The sequence below is a fragment of the Oryctolagus cuniculus genome, chromosome 18, assembly GCF_964237555.1.
Source record: "Oryctolagus cuniculus chromosome 18, mOryCun1.1, whole genome shotgun sequence".
Lineage (NCBI taxonomy): Eukaryota > Metazoa > Chordata > Mammalia > Lagomorpha > Leporidae > Oryctolagus > Oryctolagus cuniculus.
In genome coordinates this window covers 44,778,552-44,799,187 of record NC_091449.1, presented here as the reverse complement: position 1 = coordinate 44,799,187, position 20,636 = coordinate 44,778,552, and the positions used below count along the sequence as shown (strand labels likewise).

At 36.8% G+C, this 20,636-nt stretch overlaps 1 protein-coding gene across 11 annotated transcripts in view; it reads left to right on the top strand.

Annotated features, from left to right (window-relative positions):
• CDH8 (cadherin 8) overlaps positions 1 to 20,636 on the top strand; it is a 420,906-nt gene that overhangs the window by 347,229 nt on the left and 53,041 nt on the right. For all 11 annotated transcript variants that reach the window (XM_070063301.1, XM_070063302.1, XM_070063300.1 and 8 more), the window contains one exon: positions 47 to 164. In XM_070063301.1, coding sequence (XP_069919402.1) covers positions 47 to 164 — 118 coding nt within the window. The remainder of the gene's footprint in view (positions 1 to 46; positions 165 to 20,636) is intronic.

The following is a 20,636-nucleotide window of genomic DNA, read 5'->3' as shown; positions in this document are numbered from 1 at the left end:
TCCTCTGGTATCATCACAAATGCTGACGTCAAGTTTTATGTTACAGGTCATTCAAACAGTAAGCGCTATGGACAAAGATGATCCCAAAAATGGACATTATTTCTTGTACAGTCTTCTTCCAGAAATGGTCAACAATCCAAATTTTACCATCAAGAAAAATGAAGGTAAATATATTAGCTTTGTGAAGCAGAGAATATAAATTGGAAGACAGGATGCAATTTTATAACAGAAAATATCATTAAAATAATGTTTGTTCACCCATCGGCAGTTGAAATCCAGTTAATCTGTCTAATGGCATGGTCACTATATCACTTCCCCTTTCCAATACTGAAATGACTGATAAGCAAATTGTTAATGAAAATTAATTTTACCCCAGAGATACTTTAATCACTTTACTTTAAAGAATGTAGAATAAGATTTAACCAGTGTGAAAGCATCCAGGAATTTTGAAATGCAAAATTAGAGATATCTATTAGAGGAGGAGCTGGCTTGTTAAATTTTAATTGAATGTTTACCAAGTCTTTAGGGAAAGATTGTTTTAATTTTGCTTGATTTGTGGGTACACATTAGAGGTATTTGTTTTAAGCCTCTACCGACTTTAATAATAGCAGTTACATCAGAAAATCCTTTTTGAAGGATAGTCCTTATCAGTATTATTTTGGAACTAATGAACTGATTTTATTGCTAAGTCTTTGCTTACAGAACCTATTTAACCTATTTCATTATTTCTTGAGCAATGAGCTTTCATTATAATTTTGTTAAACTATTACCTATAGCATGTGAAGGCCGTATATCATGTTTTTAAAAGTCTATCTCATGTTTACATTTTTGTTTCTTAAGCCATTGTTATCTAACAAGGATTTTCAAAGTTTCTAACATGTTGTTTCAAATCCTTCTAGGTCTTACTTTCAGCTATTTTAGAATTATTAGGAAAATATAAGCATTGACCCAGTACATTTTCTGGCTTTGTAATGAACTTGTATCTAGGTTTCTGAATGATCCATCTACAGACCCAACTCAATTAGAAGAGTAAAACTTAGTTCATGATATTTATTTGTTTATTTCCAATATTCTGTTTAAGAGAAGTAGAGAGATTCAAAAAAAAACTTCCTTTAGGAAACAAAATAACATTTCATAAATCATGTGAAATATATTGTGAACTTACATTTGACATAGTACCACTGGTTTCTTTGGGGTAATATGAAAAATATAGATGCATCACAGAAAAAGAAATTGGAAAGTTGTTGTAGAGATATTGTTCATTCAGCTGGCTTCCAGTATTATAAAATTAAGAACAGGAAAATCTTTTTTTTTTTTTTCTTATCAACAATGGAGCACCCATGTGTTAGCCACTCCTGTTAGGAACCTTAATGCAAGCAAATGCAAGCAAAATGTATTTCATCCTTTGTTAACACTACCAAGATTTCTCCTTTATGGAATCCATTCAAAATAAGTTGTGTCTCTAAGACACAACTCTTTCAGAAACTCCCAACTGGGATACATGTCTGTGCATAAGTGTGGTTCATACTTATTTTGATTTTAATTGTAATCCAGAAAGTATCATTTATTCCTTTTGCATCTGAAATGCTCTATATTTAAAATTTTTCTGTGTAGACATATTTTTCTGTCCAAAATATTCCTAGCCCCTTAGTGTTTCTTGAATATTCTATAATTTCAAAAATTATGCCTGTTACAAGTGTGGCCCTGGAAGGCACCACCAAAATAAGTACTGGATGAATGAGATGCATCCTTGTGTGTCAGAGGGAGTTAAGTTTTGGTCTATATTCATTGTGCCCTACTACTTTAAAAAAATTATTTATTTATGAGAGAGATGGGAGTAAGAAGAGAGAGAGAGAGACAGAGAGAGAGGGAGAGAGATTCCTTTCACTGATTCACCATCCTAATGCCTGCAATATCTAGGCATGTGCCAGGCTGAAATCAGGAGTCAGGAACTTAGTTCAGGGCTCACACATGGGTAGCAGAAACCCAAGCACTTGAGGCATCGTTTGTTGCTTTCCAAGGTGCGCATCAGCAGGAAGCTAGAATTATTTGCGGGAGCTGGGACCCCAACCCAGGCATTCTGATCTGGGATGTGCAGCCCAGGAGGTGTCTTAAACCACTGGGCCAAACATCGGCTCTGTTTGCTGAGCGCCCTAATGCTTTTGAAGAGGCTGTGTAATCATAAAATGCATGAATTTCATGTGTTCTATCTATTTTTTAGAGTTAGTAGAAAGTAAAAAGTGAACATCTAGGAAATCCCCTTTTTATTTCATCACCCATTTCAGTAAATTCTGTAACAATATTTAAAGTTATGTAAATATTTGTTTTATTTTGAAATTAGAAAATAAGTATTACAATTTAGACTTACCTTAATAGTTTTTATTTTTATCTTGTGAAATTAAAAATAAAAGATGCCACATATGTCAAAATGATTTGGGATAGAAAGAGTGCTCCACATGTCGTGATTGTTTATTTTAAAAAAGTTGTTCATTTGTTTTGCAAAGAATGAACATATATTTTATCATTCCAGCAGGGAGTTTTTTTTTTTTTAAGTGAAGAGGTGGCAGTTTATATTTATGTTGGGAAAACACCATAAACCAAGACTAAGTTGTGGAAAGTAGAACATACGTTAACTGTGATAATATTCAACATCTCCTTCACAGAATAAATCATGAAGTCCCAGGTCTTTGGAATAAATATAGAAACTTTGTACTTTATTTCCTGCTTCCTAGGTCAGAAATTCATGAGTTTTTATCCATGGACCATTAATACTTTGGCATCTGGATAGCTATTCTAAAAATAGAAAACATAATTTGTCTCTTCTTAACATGTGAAAACAAAATAATGGACAGAAGTTGTCAAATTTAAAATATTATATATATATAATATATTCAAATAATATAGTATAATCAAATATCCTTGACCTCTCACCAATTCATTGTTAATGATTTGACAGAACAAAAATAAGCATGAAAATTTGACATTATTTGCTTTATAACTATGGAGAAATGTAATCAAATGGCATAACCATATTTAGTTTGTTTGTTTCTTCCTAACATGGACTTTTCAATGGCCAGGAGCTAATGATTCTCCATTAAGTGCACCATGAGTTTCAAGTTCCAACTCCCTGGAAGAATGTTAGGATTCTGAGACAGTCAATCGATTCAAATTCATGATTGATGGATGAGTTACTCTCCTATTTAATTTGATCTTTAAAGGAGATGTGTTCTGTATTTTACATTTTCTAAGGAATTTGAAGCCATGTCTTTCAACTTAGAATTATTGTGATTGTTCCTCTTTTTAATATAGATTTGTCTTAAAGCAATTTTAAACTGACTAATTCATAATCAAAGATAAAATGAAAGTGAAATTAGCTGTCTTTACAGTCTACACAGCTGAGTGACTAAAAAAAAAATCTTCTAAATATATTAGAATCATATTTCTGCCAGTATAGGGAAGCAACCTTCACTATGGATAAAGTGGAAGTAAGGATCAAAAATATGATGGGTCGTTTATGTTACATGTACATCAAAATCATAGCACCTTGAATTTTCTAATTATATGGCTCAGAAGACTAGTTTCATCTTCCAATTGGATGAATTAATAAACAAGAGTTTTGCTGACCACATTTCTACATTGGCTTCCATTCTAACTGTGGAAATGGAAGATACCCAACAATTCAATAAAGCAAGACAGGGAAGATAAATGGACCATTTACAGATACTGAAATATCTTGCTTGCAGGAAATTTGAGCTTCGTAGAAAACTGCTCTTCTCCAACTTGCACATTGTAGGTTAAAAATTTGATTGGAATTGCCAGGGTACAGTTTGGTGAAATGGAAGTCTTCACAGTTTATACTGAAATGTTTGAATCATGTGTATAGAGAAATGAGGAAAAACATAAAACTCTACTCTCTGAGGAGAGCCTGTGGAAAGAATAGAAACAGTGAAATTGGACCCAGTTGTAGGTTCATTATATTTAAGAAAAGACAGCAACAGAACTACAGGACCAGATGATAACTAATTTTTTCTTGATATTTCTTGGTTGATTGAAATCTTACAGGTTAGAACCTTACTCTAAAGGAATCATTTTGAAAATTAATTTGAGTAACCTAGATGTTGACTAGAACTTTAGAATAAATATGCCTTGTTATCCATAACACTGTTACATGGTTAGAGTATAATTCTTGCTTTGTCTTAAGGATTTCCAACTCTTTCTATGGGGCTATTTCAAGTTGTATATGTTTTTCTGCCTTTTAGCCTTTTGAATTGTCTTTTGTAAGTACACTCTCATTATAGGCAAATTATGTTGAATATTAATTCCTTATCTATAATACTGGGACAACTGTATCTATCTGCCTGTTTTGTGTGCTACGATGCATATAGGCCAACTAAGACTTTGATATCTCTTAACATGTCTGACACAGAGGAAACCTTCATTGATAAGTAGAGAAAGATCATCTTTATATTAATCCATTAATTCTTAGTTTCGCATGCTGTTCTATTCCTCTATCTTACCATTCTCCATCAGGTCTCTTTGCAACTTCTGCTCTACAGATCTTTTTAATGTTGACTTGTAATTTTGAAAGGGGCCTTATTGGTGATTGGGAGGACACTGACCAACATTGCTTTCCCAACTGGAATGTATAGCGGTATGAAGGATATTGTAGAAGAAAAAAAGAGTGGAGAATGGGGGAGCAAGGAAAATATTTGATACTACAGAAACATCTGCAGGATTCTTGGATCTAGTTTTAAGTATGAAGACTACTTTTTGTCTTTCCCTTCTCTAATCTGTGCAAGAATGAAATTGAGTTTTCCACACAATGGCTAACCCAACTCGCAACCTGCTGAAATCACTTTACCTCTAGCATATCCAGTTAGTTCAGATTTTTCCCAATCTTACGTGGTCGCTTTTCAGCATCCATACTCTGTGGGAACCATTTTGCACAGGCTAAAATCTTTAGAGACAGCCTTTATTTGCAATTCTGATTAGCATCTATTAACTTATCTCAGACTCCTCCCCTCACAAAAAACAAAATCTGCATAAAAATGGAAGTAATTCCTTGATTCCAAACCAGCCAGAGCTGACTGTTCTCTCTGGCTGAATACTCACAAACCTCTCTCTTGCATTGAGGATATAGTCGTCAAGTAGGCAGTGTCCTTTTCTTCCCGGCCTTTAGCCTGCTATAGCCAGCCAACCTGGATTCTACCTGAAAGGCTTTCCTGCTGATCCACACCGCAAACTGGGCCGCCTTGGTAACACAGTTGGACTATTTCTGGCTGCCTCGGGTCCCCTGAAGTTCATCATTACTCCTGTCTGCTTTGAAGCTAAGGAAGAGCTTTCTGTAATAATGTTTTCTTGAAGAGGCCTTTACAGGACCCTATCCCCCAACTTCAGCAGATCCAGTATTAGGTTTTCCAGAAAATTATACTTAAGCAATAAGAAAGAATGGTGTGCTTCTATGAGTATGATAATCTCTCTCTCTGTATGTGTGTGTGTATAAATACGCATTTACAAACACACACATACATATATTTGACGCTATCTACTCAGCTCACATAAGGGACCTGTCCACAGCACAAAATATAACAAAATGTTGACTAGAGATAGTTTCCATATAGGTTGTCAGTTCTGACCCCTGTGAAGTATTTTCCTTTTTCTCACTGTTGAATCATAAAAGATAGTGCTTAATTTTGGTGAAACAGAAGAAGGTACAATTGTTCCCAAATATGGAACATATGAATCTATGATCCAAATCATTCTGTTCTAACAATTCATAATTTATTGTTTATGCTTCCAGCAATGTACCATTGATAAAAATCATTTATCTTTTATTTTGTTGTGTGAAGTGTAATTAAGGGCAATGTGTAAGCTAAGAAAAATAGTTACAATTACTAAATATGACTCTACAGTTAGATTTAGAAAATAAGGAGATTTTATTTACTTAAGTAGTTTTTTGAATAACATCATTGTTGTTTTGTACTGTCTCCATATCTTATTTTCTTTTTCTTTTTTAAGTCATAGTATAAAAGTACCTTCAAAAGTGAAGAATTGCCTTTGCACATATTGAAAATCCAAAAATTATTACTTTGTTCAGATAAAGTGCTGCTGTTACTATCTGTTATTCAGTGTATGTTGTAAGAGATAATTTAGAGATTACCTACTACTAGGATATAATTTAGAAACATGGCATGAATTTATTTGTGTGGCTATCACAATTCTATTCAAAGTTGAAAATCACATCAGAGAGTCTCTATCAATTTACTATGAAACATTCTAAAAATTATGGAGCATTCAAATTCTGAAAATTTTTGACAAAAAATAACAAATAAATAAATTGTCACATGCTTAAATATTTTAATGTTATCTTAAAAATATTTTAGGGTACAGAACTTTTCCTTTGAGAACATTGTTTTCTGGGATTTTTGCTCCAAAGCCTTATATAAGAAAATAATGGAATCAATTGATCATCAGGAGGAGCATAAAGAATTACTCCCAGGTAAAAACAAGTTACCTATCCCACCCATTGGGATGTTTTTTGTTTTATTATGAGCAAGCAAGATAGGACAAAGGATTGTTAAGTCAGGTCTTTTGATGGGTTTTTGTCCATACCTGGTAACTGAATGCCAATGTGATTGTCAAGTTTTCTTTTCCCCCCTTTGAAATTGTACTTAAAAACCCCATTGCCATGGGGTCCTTTGAGTTTTGCTTCTCTTGCAGCCCCCCTCCATGCCACTCTGGATGGAGGTCTTTGACTCTAATAAATCTTGCTTTTAAACCTTAAAAAAAAAAAAAAAAAGAATTACTCTCAGCGTTGTTTTTCATTTAGCCAGTTTTGTTTGTACCACTTTGTTGTTTGTGTCATCAAGAGATAATGTTATTTACTGATGTATTATCTGTTTACAAGAATGAAAATAGGTCTTGAGATTTTTCTGAGTGTCAAGCAAACGTGACTGCCCTTTGGAAGCACAACCAAATATTAAAATTGAATGCAGAAACAAAATGAGCTGTCAGTCTATGCAAATTCTCCTTTTTGAAAAAAAGTTTAAATGTAGTTGACAAGCATTTCATCTCCTTTCAGCACAGAAGTTTGCATTTGGAATTAATTTGAGCACTTTATAGACACAATATTAGGCATACGTGACATCCCATCTGGGGATGTGACCTGAATGACACATGCCAACTGCTTAGGATCCCTCGGCTTCTTCAAGAAGTGGATAAAGAAGGCAGAGAAAAAAATGGCAACAGTAAAGGGGGCATTTCACAAAGATAAACGTTAAAAATGTTGACTTGGGATGAATTAGAATGAAAGATAAAAGAGAGTCCCTGTGGAACACAGAATAGCATGGTCTTCAGAATAAGCAATGTTTAGTTTTGAATTCTAGTGCTTCTGATTATGATTTGAGAACTGTGAAAACAAGTGAGTAATCTTGAACCTTTATCTGCAGAATAGAAATAATATTTACCATTATGTTATTTGAATAATACAATATTAATTTTAGTAAAAATAGAAATGGTACTATGTTTAGTTTATTGGCAAACTAAATAAATATTAATTTCCTTGACCTCTTTCTCTTTTTCTTCTACAAATTTATGTGTCCTGAATGCCTTTTCCCCAGTCAAGGAAACAATAAAAATATTCAAAATGAACCTCAAATAAGGTATTTGGTAGGAAGCTAACAATATGCTATTCCATTTCCCCTTCCCTGACTGATCATGTCTGCAAATACCATCTGTTAGTAAAGCAGAGGGAAGGGAAAGAGAAAAGAGCATTTGGAAAACGCAAGTAGTTCTTTGACTAGAACTCTCATCACAGGAAAATCATCCAATAATAAAAATAAAGTAGACCTACAAATTGTAGGCTTCCTTGCATGTTCGCAAGTGAAATATTTAAGAGTTGAGAGAATGTCAGAATTGTTGAGCTAGTGTCACCTTAGTAAACAGCTAGGTTATGAAGGTCTTGGATGCTAATCAAAGAACTTTGAACGTGTTTAAAAATGGGGCAATGATGGTGAGTGACTGTTTATCTGACTTTGTCTCCCACCACTGGCTCCCATGTTTTACATGTATCCTTTGGCTTGAATAGGACAAACTGGGTATGCTTTTTAAATATACTCTTGCCTTTGTCTGGAATGTGCATTCTCCACTTCCCCCTTTTCATTCCCAGTCATTCTTAACAACTCAGAGCAAAGCAAGTAGATGGTTAACAGTGGCTGTGAAGTTTGTTCTCTTTGCTTTTCTCTGCAGTAGAGTGCGGTAGGTGCTAAAGCAGACACATGAATCAGGGAATGTCTCCTCCACTGTCCTCTGAGGTTATTAAAAATAGATCATATCTTTGTTCACTCATTCATTCATTCATTCATTCAATATCCATTTGTTTGGTGTCTACCATGTACCAGGTACTTCTCTGGGAATTGAGAATAGAGCAGTGAATAAAATCAACGCTGTCCTTGTCCTCTTGTACAGTGTATTTTTGTTTTCCTTAGGATTCAGTCTTTATCAATTTATCAAGAAACTATCAATTATATGGGTTTTGTCATATAGTGGAAAAATTCATAAGCTATTCTGCAAAATATGTGAGTTGGGAGTGGAGCAATGACACATTCTAACTTCTATACTGTCATAAATACAATTTGCTCTTAGATCTTCCCCAATTTGTACACTTGGTCCTATATAAAGATAGTTAAAGATTTCATGGATTCCATCACCCCCATCTTTACGAAGCATTTGGCTGGTCAGTGTGGTGATTTGTATTGTAATCATGGACAACTAATTCTTCCCTGGAGTTTTTTTTGTTTTTTTTTTTGTTTTTTTTTTTTTGTATTGATGTTCTCAATGTGGCAGAGTTCAAGTGTGGTGTGTTGAATGATATTATTCAAAGTGTTTATACTTCCAGTGCCAAGGAATGTTTATGAGCCTTTTCAAAATATACTATAACCCATAACTGTCAGTGTCTTCTGTGCTAGAACACTACCAGAATGATGGGGCTGATGGTTACATTTTGCAGATTTATTAAAATCCATTAAAGTTTTTGCTATCAACCATCCCTTTATCAGATCCTATGCATGGTTGGTTGAGATACCTGTCAGTTGATTGAGGTTTTACCTCTCTAAAAATATGTTGTTTACTGGGCTCCCTGGCAGCTAGAGGATGGCATTGTGCTGATTTCCAGGCATAATGCTTAGGTTCATAGTCTGTCTGTTGCTTATTCTATTTATCCCCTAAGATGCCACCAAAATAAATGTGCTGATGCACTTTGTAGAAGATGTTAATGGTTGTCCTTGGACCTTTCTGGATTACTCATTGCCTTTTTATTTATCTAATAGATTGCCAACCAGAATATCCTGCTCTATTACTCAACTAGATTATTTTCAGTCTGTTGAGACTTTTTATCTTAGGGTAGTCTGAAAAAAGGTGATACTGTACCCATTTTGCAAAACACAATCATCTTTTTCTGAATTTCTTGCTTTCACTTGGCCATTCTGTGCTAGCTCCATCAAAGACACACTGTGATTTACTTCTCTTCCCTGGACTTCCTTGCCTACCAAATGAATCAGCTAATGCTGGAGAGGAAATGTCTCATTTATTCTAAGAATATTGAGTGTGCAAAAATTGTGACTTTAGAAGAAATATCATATACTTTAAAATCACACAATTACTGGGGCCACCAAAAGTGAAGATGTGACTTAGGAAAAGGCTCTTAACTTTCTACTACAGACCCTAAGTGTTTCACAGTGTTAAAATTATTGTGATGAGCAAATCAGACATGTAGGATAAATATCAGTGGAAGTATCTGAAACTATGTGATGCTGTATGTACTTTGTCTTCTTTGACAACCTTCAAAAGAAATAATATATATGAAACTGATCTGTACACTAGGAATTACTGTACCAAAACTCCTTCAAATTAAAGTGTTGAATAGCATGATTAAAATACATTCTTCTACAACGTTACAGCTCTGTTTTTCAGGATGTTTGGGCAGAATCCTGGACATATTAAAGAATTGTACACACACACCAAAATAATGTAATCAACATGACAAATGGTTTCAATAGTTCAGAATTTTGTAGTGTTATACATATTATAAGGCTGAAAATGAGGAAATATGAGAATTTTGTGAATATATTTAATTTTGATTGATTAAGTTTTGATTTATCAGTAAAATCTCCCAGAAAAGAAGGGTTTTGGAAAACTTCTGTAGAAACAAGAAGACTATGTGTCTTCCACAGTTAATGGAGAAAAGTCACCCATACAAGTAATGTACTTAAAGGAAAGATAAGAATGCTAAAAATATTTTACAAAGACAAGTGCCATGAAACAGTTTGAGGAGATCCATGAATTCTATGCTCATATGATTTTCCCTGATTCTCCAAAGGATATTAATGGAGCATTTCTATTCATTTTGAGCATATTTGCATCATGGCTTGATGATTTTTGCAGTGTAACAAATGTGATCTACACATTTAAGATGCTTTTACACATACATAGTTTAATGATGAAGCTGAGAAGTATGATGATATAAACATATGTTTTATATATATCAGTATTATATGTGGGAATTGTTGTCAGTGCATAACTTCAAATTTCACAAAATAACTTTAGCCCTGTTCTGAAACCTGTATTGTGAATTCACATGAAATGTGCCTTTGCTGTAAATGCTGATAGGTTAAAGTTCAACCAAGAAAATTTTGGAATGGTGAAGAGATGATTATGTAAAATTAATTATCTTTTTTCTCAAAGTAAGAAAGCCAAAATCTGTGCAAGTAATTATATAAAGTTCTCATTATGACTGGGTAGGCAGAAATGAGAAGAAAAGCTCTTCTCCTATAATAACTTTACTGTCTTCCTAAAACAAGTGTGCATTCTAAAATGGATATTTAACCTGGAAGCATGTTTTTGAAGAATAGCCTATCTAACATTGCATTACATAGAAGCATAATTGCTAATAAAAGAAGTTTCACTGAGAAACATAAAATATTATCATAAAAATTAAAAAGTATATTTACACTTTTACTTGTGATTTTATTTGGGAATCCTGTAGTTTTTTTGCCTTTTATTTTTTTTTTTAATTTGAGAGTCAGAGAGGCAGAAAGCAACAGAGAAGAAGACAGATGGAACAACAGAGAGAGATCTGGTTCATTCCCCAAGTGTCTTCAAGAACCAGAGATTGGCCAGCCAAGCCAAAGCCAGGAGCCAGGAATTCAATCCAGATCTCCCATGTGGGTGGTAGGGTTCCAACTACTTGAGTGATCACCTGCTACCTCCCAGGATCTGTGTTAGCAGAAAGATGGAATCAGAAGCAGAGCCAGGGGTCAAACCCAGATACTCTGATGAAATGTAGGAATTGTAACCAATTTTTTTAAAGATGTATTTATTTACTTGAAAGGCAGAGTTACAGAGAGAGAAAGAGAGATCTTCCATCTGCTTGTTCACTCCCCAAATGGTCAAAACAGCCAGAGCCAGGAGCTTCTTCCAGGTCTCCCAACTGGGTGCAGGGGCCCAAGCACTTGGGCCATCCTCTGCTACCCTCCCAGGTGCATTGACATGGATTGGAAGTGAAGCAGCCAGGGCTTGAACCAGTACCCATATGGGATGCTGGTACTGCAGACAGGGCCTTTACCCCACTACACCATAGTGCCAGCCCTGCAGGTTCATCTTAAAGCATTTGCATAACAAAGCTATTCACATTTTATTTTATAGTTCTAATAAGATGTGAGTCCTTTCTGAAAATTTTATAAAGTTAGAAACCATCAACTCAGCATTGCAGAGGATACTTACACTAATAGTGGGGGTAAAATCTGCTAACATTGAAAAAAACCTAGAATACAAAACAATTTATTGTACCTATACTTTGTGATCATCTACTATATGTCAGGCATTCTTTTGGACTATGTTTATCTGACTTTCATTAATTGCAATTAATTATAATTGTGTCTTTAAGAGAAAAAGCCTGATTTGGTTTTCTATGATTAGAAAGTCAATAATGAAACTTGTCTTGGGCTTATAGACCTAACTTCACCTTTCACATATTTCTCTAAATTTCATGAATATAGAGATATACAGATGTTGAAAATTATATGGATACAGAGAAATGAAAGTCAAATTAAGACAGTCAACATATCACCCAAACTGTAATGTGTATTACTTGATTAAAAACTTAAAATATCTGGGTCAAAAAATACTAGCAGCAGCATAAACAATAATGACACACCAAAAATAACCTGTCAAAATTGGAGAAAATCTGCCTGCCAGAAGTTGGCTGGAAGGCCTATATTTGACCTTTGATGAAAAAGAAGTGCACATCAATCGTCAAAATTAAGTCACCAGTCCTGCATTGATGTTCCTTTTGGTCTTCTGTCTTTTCTAAATGATTAAAACACACAGAAATAAATATGACAGAAGATGTCCAGTGGATAGTGTTGTAAATGTTGCAAGAAAAAACACCATTTAATCTGAATAAATTATATTTTATTCATTCTACATATCCTACTTTAGTTATCATCTATCATCAGTCAAATATACCCGATGCATTAGGATAAAAGTGTCACATAGTTCAATAACTCTTTAAAATTAAAAAAAGTCTAAAATGTAATCAATGGAAAAACAAAGAATTTAGAAATATTTACTGTTTACTGGAAATGGAACTTTTATAGCATTATGATTCCGCACAGTGTTTACCTACTTTTTAGTAATATGATGTAAAATTTAACTGATATAAAATATAAAATACAGAAATACAAGAGTCCTGACCTACACTAGTATTATTTTCCACCATATTCCTCCAGGGATGCTATATTACATATTTGGCTGTGTCATTGAACTCATATGTCAGTATAATCTAGGGAAATATTTGTGAATGTGAAACCACATCAGGCCAACACATTATCTTTGCTTTTTTCTAATCCAAAGCTCAAAATTCAATGTTACATTTAAAAATTTAATGTCATCAAACCTAAGATATCATTCATGAAATAAACCATGAATTTATGTTCAACGGAGAGAAAAAATAATGTCCCACTAAAAAAGGTGACAAATACACTATTTCCCAACATTCTAATTTCAAAGATATTAAAACATGAAAAAGAAAAAAAGTAGGAATTAGGAATAAGCACATTTCCAAAGGTAGTTATCATTTTCAAAAGTTAATGGAGAATAGAATTAAAAGATAAGTTTGGGTCAGCTTAAGTTACTGCTTGGGAGGCCCACATACCTTATCAGAGTGTCTGGGATCTGGTCCCATCTATGTTCTGGCCCAGATTCTTGCCAATACACACCCTGGGAGGCAGCAGATGACGGTTCAGGCATTTGATTCCCTGCCACCACATGGGATACCTGGATGGAGTTCCTGGCTCCTGGCTTTAGCTTGGCCGAATCCTGGCTGCAGGCATTTGAGGAGTCAACAAGTGAATGAATATCATCTCTCTCTCCCTCTCTCTCTCTCTCTCTCTGTTGCTCTGCCTTTCAAATAAATTAAAAAAAAAAAATTAAAAATAAGTTTGTTTTGGCATAAAAAATTTCTTGAAAATTCAGGATTTTTAATAATGCACATTTTCTGAAGTACCTTTGCTTTACCTATTTTATTTATTTATTTGACAGGCAGAGTGGACAGTGAGAGAGAGAGACAGAGAGAAAGGTCTTCCTTTTGCCGTTGGTTCACCCTTCAATGGCCGCCACGGCTGGCGCGCTGCGACCAGCACACCATGCTGATCCGAAGGCAGGAGCCAGGTACTTATCCTGGTCTCCCATGGGGTGCAGGGCCCAAGGACTTGGGCCATCCTCCACTGCACTCCCTGGCCACAGCAGAGAGCTGGCCTGGAAGAGGGGCAACCGGGACAGAATCCGGCGCCCCAACGGGGGCTAGAACCCGGTGTGCTGGCGCCACAAGGCGGAGGATAAGCCTAGTGAGCTGCGGCACCGGCCTGCTTTACCTAAATGTTTAATATTTATACAATCTTGGCCGGCGCTGCGGCTCACTAGGCTAATCCTCTGCCTGCGGCGCCGGCACCCTAGGTTCTAGTCACGGTTGGGGTGCAGGATTCTGTACCGATTGCTCCTCTTCCAGTCCAGCTCTCTGCTGTGGCCTGAGAAGGCAGTGGAGGATGGCCCAAGTGCTTGGGCCCTGCACCCACATGGGAGACCATGAGGAAGCACCTGGCTCCTGGTTTTGGATCGGCACAGCGCGACAGCCGTAGCGGCCATTTTGGGGGTGAACCAATCGAAGGAAGACCTTTCTCTCTGTCTGTTTCTCTCTCTCTCACTGTTTAACTTTTAACTCTGCCTGTCAAAAAAAAAAAAAAAGATAATATTTACACAATCTCTTTGAAATACTTGAAGAGTAATAAACAAAAAATTGTCCATTTCTCTTAAAAGCACAATTTCCAATGTTAGAATTGTAAAATGAGAATTTCAAACCCACACTTGGCTCTGCAGGAGTTACCTGGATACGCATTACTGGGGTGTGTTCTGGCTCTTTTTTTTGAATATAGAGATGGAGATTTAGCATCAGAGAACTTTTTCATCAGGGCTGTTCCTTCTCACAAGGCAACATGCAATTAGCAGGTAGCAGGAGTAAAGTAGCAAGGATTTTTAGTATCATAGTCTGGATGACCAAATAGCAAATTTGGTGAGGCCACCTAAGAAGAAACAGAAAGACAGGATCAGGTAAGGATGAAGTATAAGGGATTAAACCAGGTGGGTATCCAATACCTACTCTGAGGGGCACTGTGAGTCTCAGTACGCTGATCCAAAGAGTACAAGAAACTTCAAATTAGTAAGGATGATAGAGCAGCAGGTATTTTCAAAGTGTAAAGCAGAACCCTCAAAATGTGGAGCATAGATGTTTGTTCTTGTAATACTGCTACTTTAAGAGCATCATCCAGCCAAGGTGCTTAGTTACATCGGCGGTCCAAGGTTCCTTAGAGGAACAAAGATGAGAGGAGCAAAGTGAGGTGTCAGGGGAGTCACAACTTTTACTAGTAGATCTAGGGTAACCCAAGAAACCAAGACTAAAACCTAGTTGGGGAGATTCAGTGGAGCAAGTTCACAATGTGTCCCTGCCAGTTCTATTATTTTAGGTTCATCAAATGCTGATCTTACAGAAGCAAGGACATTCCATTATAGTGAATCTGAGCCTCTTAATGTAAGGAATACATTAGTTTGTTTTCTTAGAGGGACAAGAGGAAAAAAAAAAACTTACAGTGTCTAGAAAAATTGGAGTTACTAGGAAAGCCATGGTCTGTCATAGTTGTGATTGCATTTTCCATTATCCCATACAGTTCTTGTCTTTCTCAAGCTTCTGATATGAAAAAGATTATCAGAGGCAGCAGTGATGAAAGTGAGCCATGACAGGGCCAATCACACACTGAAAACACCATTCCTTCATGTTGGGTTCTTGGTAGCCGTCACTTACTAGCTGATCTTTGATAAACTCTTGCTAGCTGATCTTTGATAAACTCTTGCTCTCTCAGCCTTAATATACTGTTAAAATCCAGGCATAATTTACAGCATGGTGAAGAATAAAAATAAACAAACAAAACTAAATAAGTATACATAAGTCAAAGAGAAGATCAATAGATAGTGTCTGTGATTAATGAATATTAGGAACTGTTAGAGGATTGAATACATCTTTATTTAAAGATTTATTTATTTATTTATTTGAAAGTCAGAGTTACACAGAGAAGGAGAGGCAGAGAGGCGGGGGGGGGGGGGAGAGGTCTTCCATCCACTGGTTCACTCCCCAGATGGCCGCAATGGCCAGAGCTGCGCTGATCCGAAGCCAGGAGTCAGGAACTTCCGGGTCTCCCACATGGGTGCCAGGGCCCAAGGACTTGGGCCATCTTCTACTGCTATCTCAGGCCATAGCAGAGAGCTGGATAGGAAGTGGAGCAGCCGGGACTAGAACCGGTGCCCATATGGGATGCCGGCGCTTCAGGTCAGGGCGTTAACCCACTGCACCGCAGCACCAGCCCTTACAGTAAGACATCAACAAGAAGAGAGTCCCCTTCAGAGGAATTCTCATCTCTGGAAAGTTTCTAAACCTGGTCCAGATCAAAAGCATTTATTTCTTTGTGGTTCTTGGCTGTTTTGGAGTGATAGGCACATGTGTGAGTTCATGTGAACTTGTCCCTGACTAAAATCGTTTTAGGTCAAGTTCTGGATTATCAAAATCATTGATGGATTTACAGCTTTAGGTGTAATTTGTGCTTGGAAACCACATTATATTCCATCTCAATACTACAAGAACCTCAGATTCCATTCTGGGTTGTCTTCATCATGTGAGTCTTGGAGAGTCTAACTTTTTGCTAACAAATGTACTTTTTAGTTCTCTACAATTTACTTTATATTCCAACCTTGAGGCTTGTATATAGAAATTTATTGAAAGGATTAAAATATTAAATAGCAGAGAGCTGGATCGGAAGTGGAGCAGCTGGGTCTCGAACTGGCACCCATACGGGATGCTGGCACTGCAGACAGTGGCTTTTCCTGCTACGCCATAGCACCAGCCCCGAGGAGTGAATATGTTTAATGGAACTGCACAGAAAAGTTTTTTTGTTGTTGTTTTTCTTAGAGAAAAGTAGATTGAGAGTAACTGCATTTATCAAAACTTGCGTTCCATTGGAAGAAACCCTCTGTTAAGTTTTTTTGCTTTAAAAAGAGAAATTGGGCATGAATTACCAAAACAAAACAAAACAAAACAAAACAAAAAAACAAAAAGAGTTTAAGTGGCTTGTGTAATGATCAGATTCAGGGACCCCTAAGATGTTGTATGTTTGTGTCCTTTCCTATTCCTCTACTGTCTGTCTCTGTCTTGGTTGCTTTCTCTGCACATTCTACCCACAGTGTGGGAAAAATTGTTCCTGGAAGGGGTAGCCTGCATGGATCTCACAACTTGGTGTTTTAGGGGTGAAGCATCTTCTCTTTTCCTGGTTCTAAATCAATTCTTGGATCAAAGTCCAGGGTTGGCTAAGGAGGTGAACATGGGACCCAGCTGAACCATTTTGTGCATTTATGCTGGTGAAATACTCCAAAGACTGCTGTGTATACTTGTGTAAGTTGTTTCCTACACAAATCCCGAGCTCTGTGAAGGAGTGAATAGTGAAAAACAGCCCATAATCTCCTTGCAAAGCTTTGATCCCTGCGAGGTCACTTGTCTTATTTCCAGAAAGGCATCATTTCACTGCCAAGCCCTTGACAACCTGAGGCTGTAGTTTCGCAAAGGTGAGTCCATCTTTTAATTCACACAGATGATTCCTTTAAAGCAAACAGCAGCCCGGAGACCCTGATAGGTCAGTCTGGGTGACTCCCTGCTTTCCACTGAAGCCATTTGATTGACAGGCCCATCACAAACAGAAGAAATGGAGGAAGGTCAGTTTTAAAAGGAAGTCAGCTTGGGAAAATAAAGAGTAAGATACAAGTCACAGATAGGCCAGTAGCATCAGTGCTGTGAATGACCTCGACAGAGGGATTCCTCCTCTCCCTTGAGAAGCTTCTCAGTAAATAAAGACTCCCTTGCTCAGAAAGTTATGAATTGCGGTTGTCTATTATGTGACTTCCATTGCATTACCTCGCAATATGTCATTGTGAGATGTGACATAATATAATGTAAGTGACAGGCAGCTAAAATTTTACAGCAGGAAAACTTTTTTATATCCAGAATCTGCTATCAAACTTGATAGCAGCTATCAATCCATTTTTTTTTTCTGCAGATAGATCAAAAATTTGATGTTCATGAAAAGCAGGTCATTTTGAAACATCCACAAACACTTCAGTGCTTGTATAACTCGTTTATCATAAATCAGATTTAAAAAAAGACACTCTAAAAGTGCATCAGTCTTTACGTAAATTCTGCTTTTCCTTTCTGAGACTACTGTTATATTGTCTTGGACTGAGAGGCTAGTTTTCTTCCAGCTATTGCTAAGTGCTGATCAAATAAATATTGTAGCCAGTAAGTCAGACCCCTGATTCTCACTGAAGGGTGATTTTGCAATTCAGGAGACACTGGCAATGTTTGGAGTTGTCACAATTGGAAGAGGGGTAGGGTGTTTCTCTCTTCTAGTGAGTAAAGGCATGGATGCTGCTCAATGACAAACGCTCAGTGACACAGAGGACACACCCACAGGTTTTTCTGTCCAATGCCTTCACAATGCCTCTCATCTCAGAGGCCACTGTTTAAATCAGTTAGTCCAGATATGATCATGACTTTGTTCGAAGGTGACCCAAGTAAAAGCTTTGATGAACCCAGAACTGGTTTCTTCTGTTTACTCAGTCTTCAACACAGGCCATGACAATAGATTAAGTAAACACTAAGCTAAAATTTTTGGGCAAAGGGGGCAATTAACAGAATATTTTTGCATATCAAAGTTGAATGGAAACTTTATTAACCTCACATCAGATCCTATGAAGAGAAAAAGAATCAAGGGAACTGGGGTCTTAGTCCAAATTTGTCACAATGTCCGTCTATACTATGGAATTTACATAAATCAGAGATGTCCTATTTTGTGTGGATTTTATTTTTTCTAGTGTAGTATCCTTTTATGAAAATGTGTTTTAAAAATGCTTCTTAATCATGACAGAACACATAGATTGGTGTCTATGAAACATAGGTAACAGACAGGAACAGAGTCCATGTTCAGGCCTATCACTCTATCACCCCATATGACCAAACCCATCATCCCTAATGTGATGGCCCAAGACATAATTTAAAAATTGGTAATGCAAAAGGTTCATTACAGGAATAAATTTACTTAATAATATTAATCCTGTCAAGAAAAGATCTTATAGAATCCATACTGCTCATAATAGACTCTCTGTGGAGTGTGGACAACCTCTGTAACATTCCACTGTACTTCCAGAAAAATAGTTCTGAAGTCAAAGCAGTCAAACCCATCATCGGCATTTTTTTTTTTTTTTTGCATTTGCCAAACAACTGTCAGTCTTTCCCTCTACCACAATGCAGGTTGACAGTGGTAAAAAACAGAAAACATAGGTTTTAGATTATTATAGATTAAGATATGAATCCGGCCGGCGCCGCGGCTCACTAGGCTAATCCTCCGCCTAGCGGCGCCGGCACACCGGGTTCTAGTCCCGGTCGGGGCGCTGGATTCTGTCCCGGTTGCCCCTCTTCCAGGCCAGCCCTCTACTGTGGCCAGGGAGTGCAGTGGAGGATGGCCCAGGTGCTTGGGCCCTGCACCCCATGGGAGACCAGGAAAAGCACCTGGCTCCTGGCTCCTGCCATCGGATCAGCGCGGTGCGCCGGCCGCAGCGCGCCGGCCGCGCCGGCCATTGAAGGGTGAACCAACGGCAAAAGGAAGACCTTTCTCTCTGTCTCTCTCTCTCACTGTCCACTCTGCCTGTCAAAAAAAAAAAAAAAAGATATGAATCTATTCTCTGCCATTTACTAGCTTTGTGTGTTTAGGTGATTCTGTTGCTTTTTACATGAGGTTGGGTTAATAATATCTACTATGAAAGTGATTTTAGTGATTTAATATGATAATGATGTAAAGCATTTGCCTCAGAGTCTGATACATAATAATAACCATTGCTTATTGAATGCCTAGTATCATTAACTATTGGAATTACAGATATTGCTGTAAAAATGTCTGACATGTGCAACATACTCCATATGAAGTTGATACTATTATTCTTTAGCTAAAACTCAGAAGCATAAAGTTTCAGAAACATTACAAATTAGAGGTGGTTTGATTTTGCTTCCTTGCACTATACTTTATTTTTTTATTTATGGTTGTCTTTAGAACTCAGGTCCTTGCTTTGCCACTAGATAAAGCTACTTTATACATAACTCATATAATAATAGTAATAAATAATAAATGATAACAAATAATAAATAACAGCATCTGAATGTCTAACACTTCTTTATGGGAGTATACTATGATGTCCCTCTGTTGGGTATCATTTTAAATCTTAGATTTCTAAGCAAAGAATGCTCACATCTTGGTTTGGTCTTCACCTTATGCTAGAGGTTGGCAAAGTTTTTTATCCAGAAAAGTCTTTGTGGGCCCATTACTCCTGCCACATCTATTCAAATTTTCATTTCTAGTGAGAAGGCATCCAATAAGCAATATGTAAAACAATGGACACACTGTGTTTCAATGAAACTTTATTTATAAAAACAACCAACAGTGTAGATTTGGGCTATAGGTCATAGATTGATGACTTCTGCCCTATGTCACTTTTTATTTTAAGAATCTATGGCTCTTCTGAGACAAGAATAGAGGAAATAGTTTCTTTTTTTAAAATACTTATTTGTTTATTTGAAAGGCAGAGAGAGAGAGAGAGAGATAACTCCCTAAATGGCCACAGCAGCCAAGCCTGAGCCAAGCCTAGGTCAGGAGCCAGGAATTTCACATAGGTCTTCCATGTGGATGGCAGCCAAGCCTGAGCCAAGCCAAAGTCAGGAGCCAGGAATTTCATATAGGTGTTCCGTGTAGATGGCAGGGACCAATGTACTTAGGATATCTGCCACTGCCTTGCCAGGTGCATTAGCATGGAGCTGAATAGTTGGGACTCAAACTGGCACTCAGATAGGGGAGGAGAGCATTGCAAGTGGCAACTTAACCCAGTGCACCACAATGCCTGCTCCTGGAATTTAGTTGTATTTTCTAACCAGTTGGCCCATA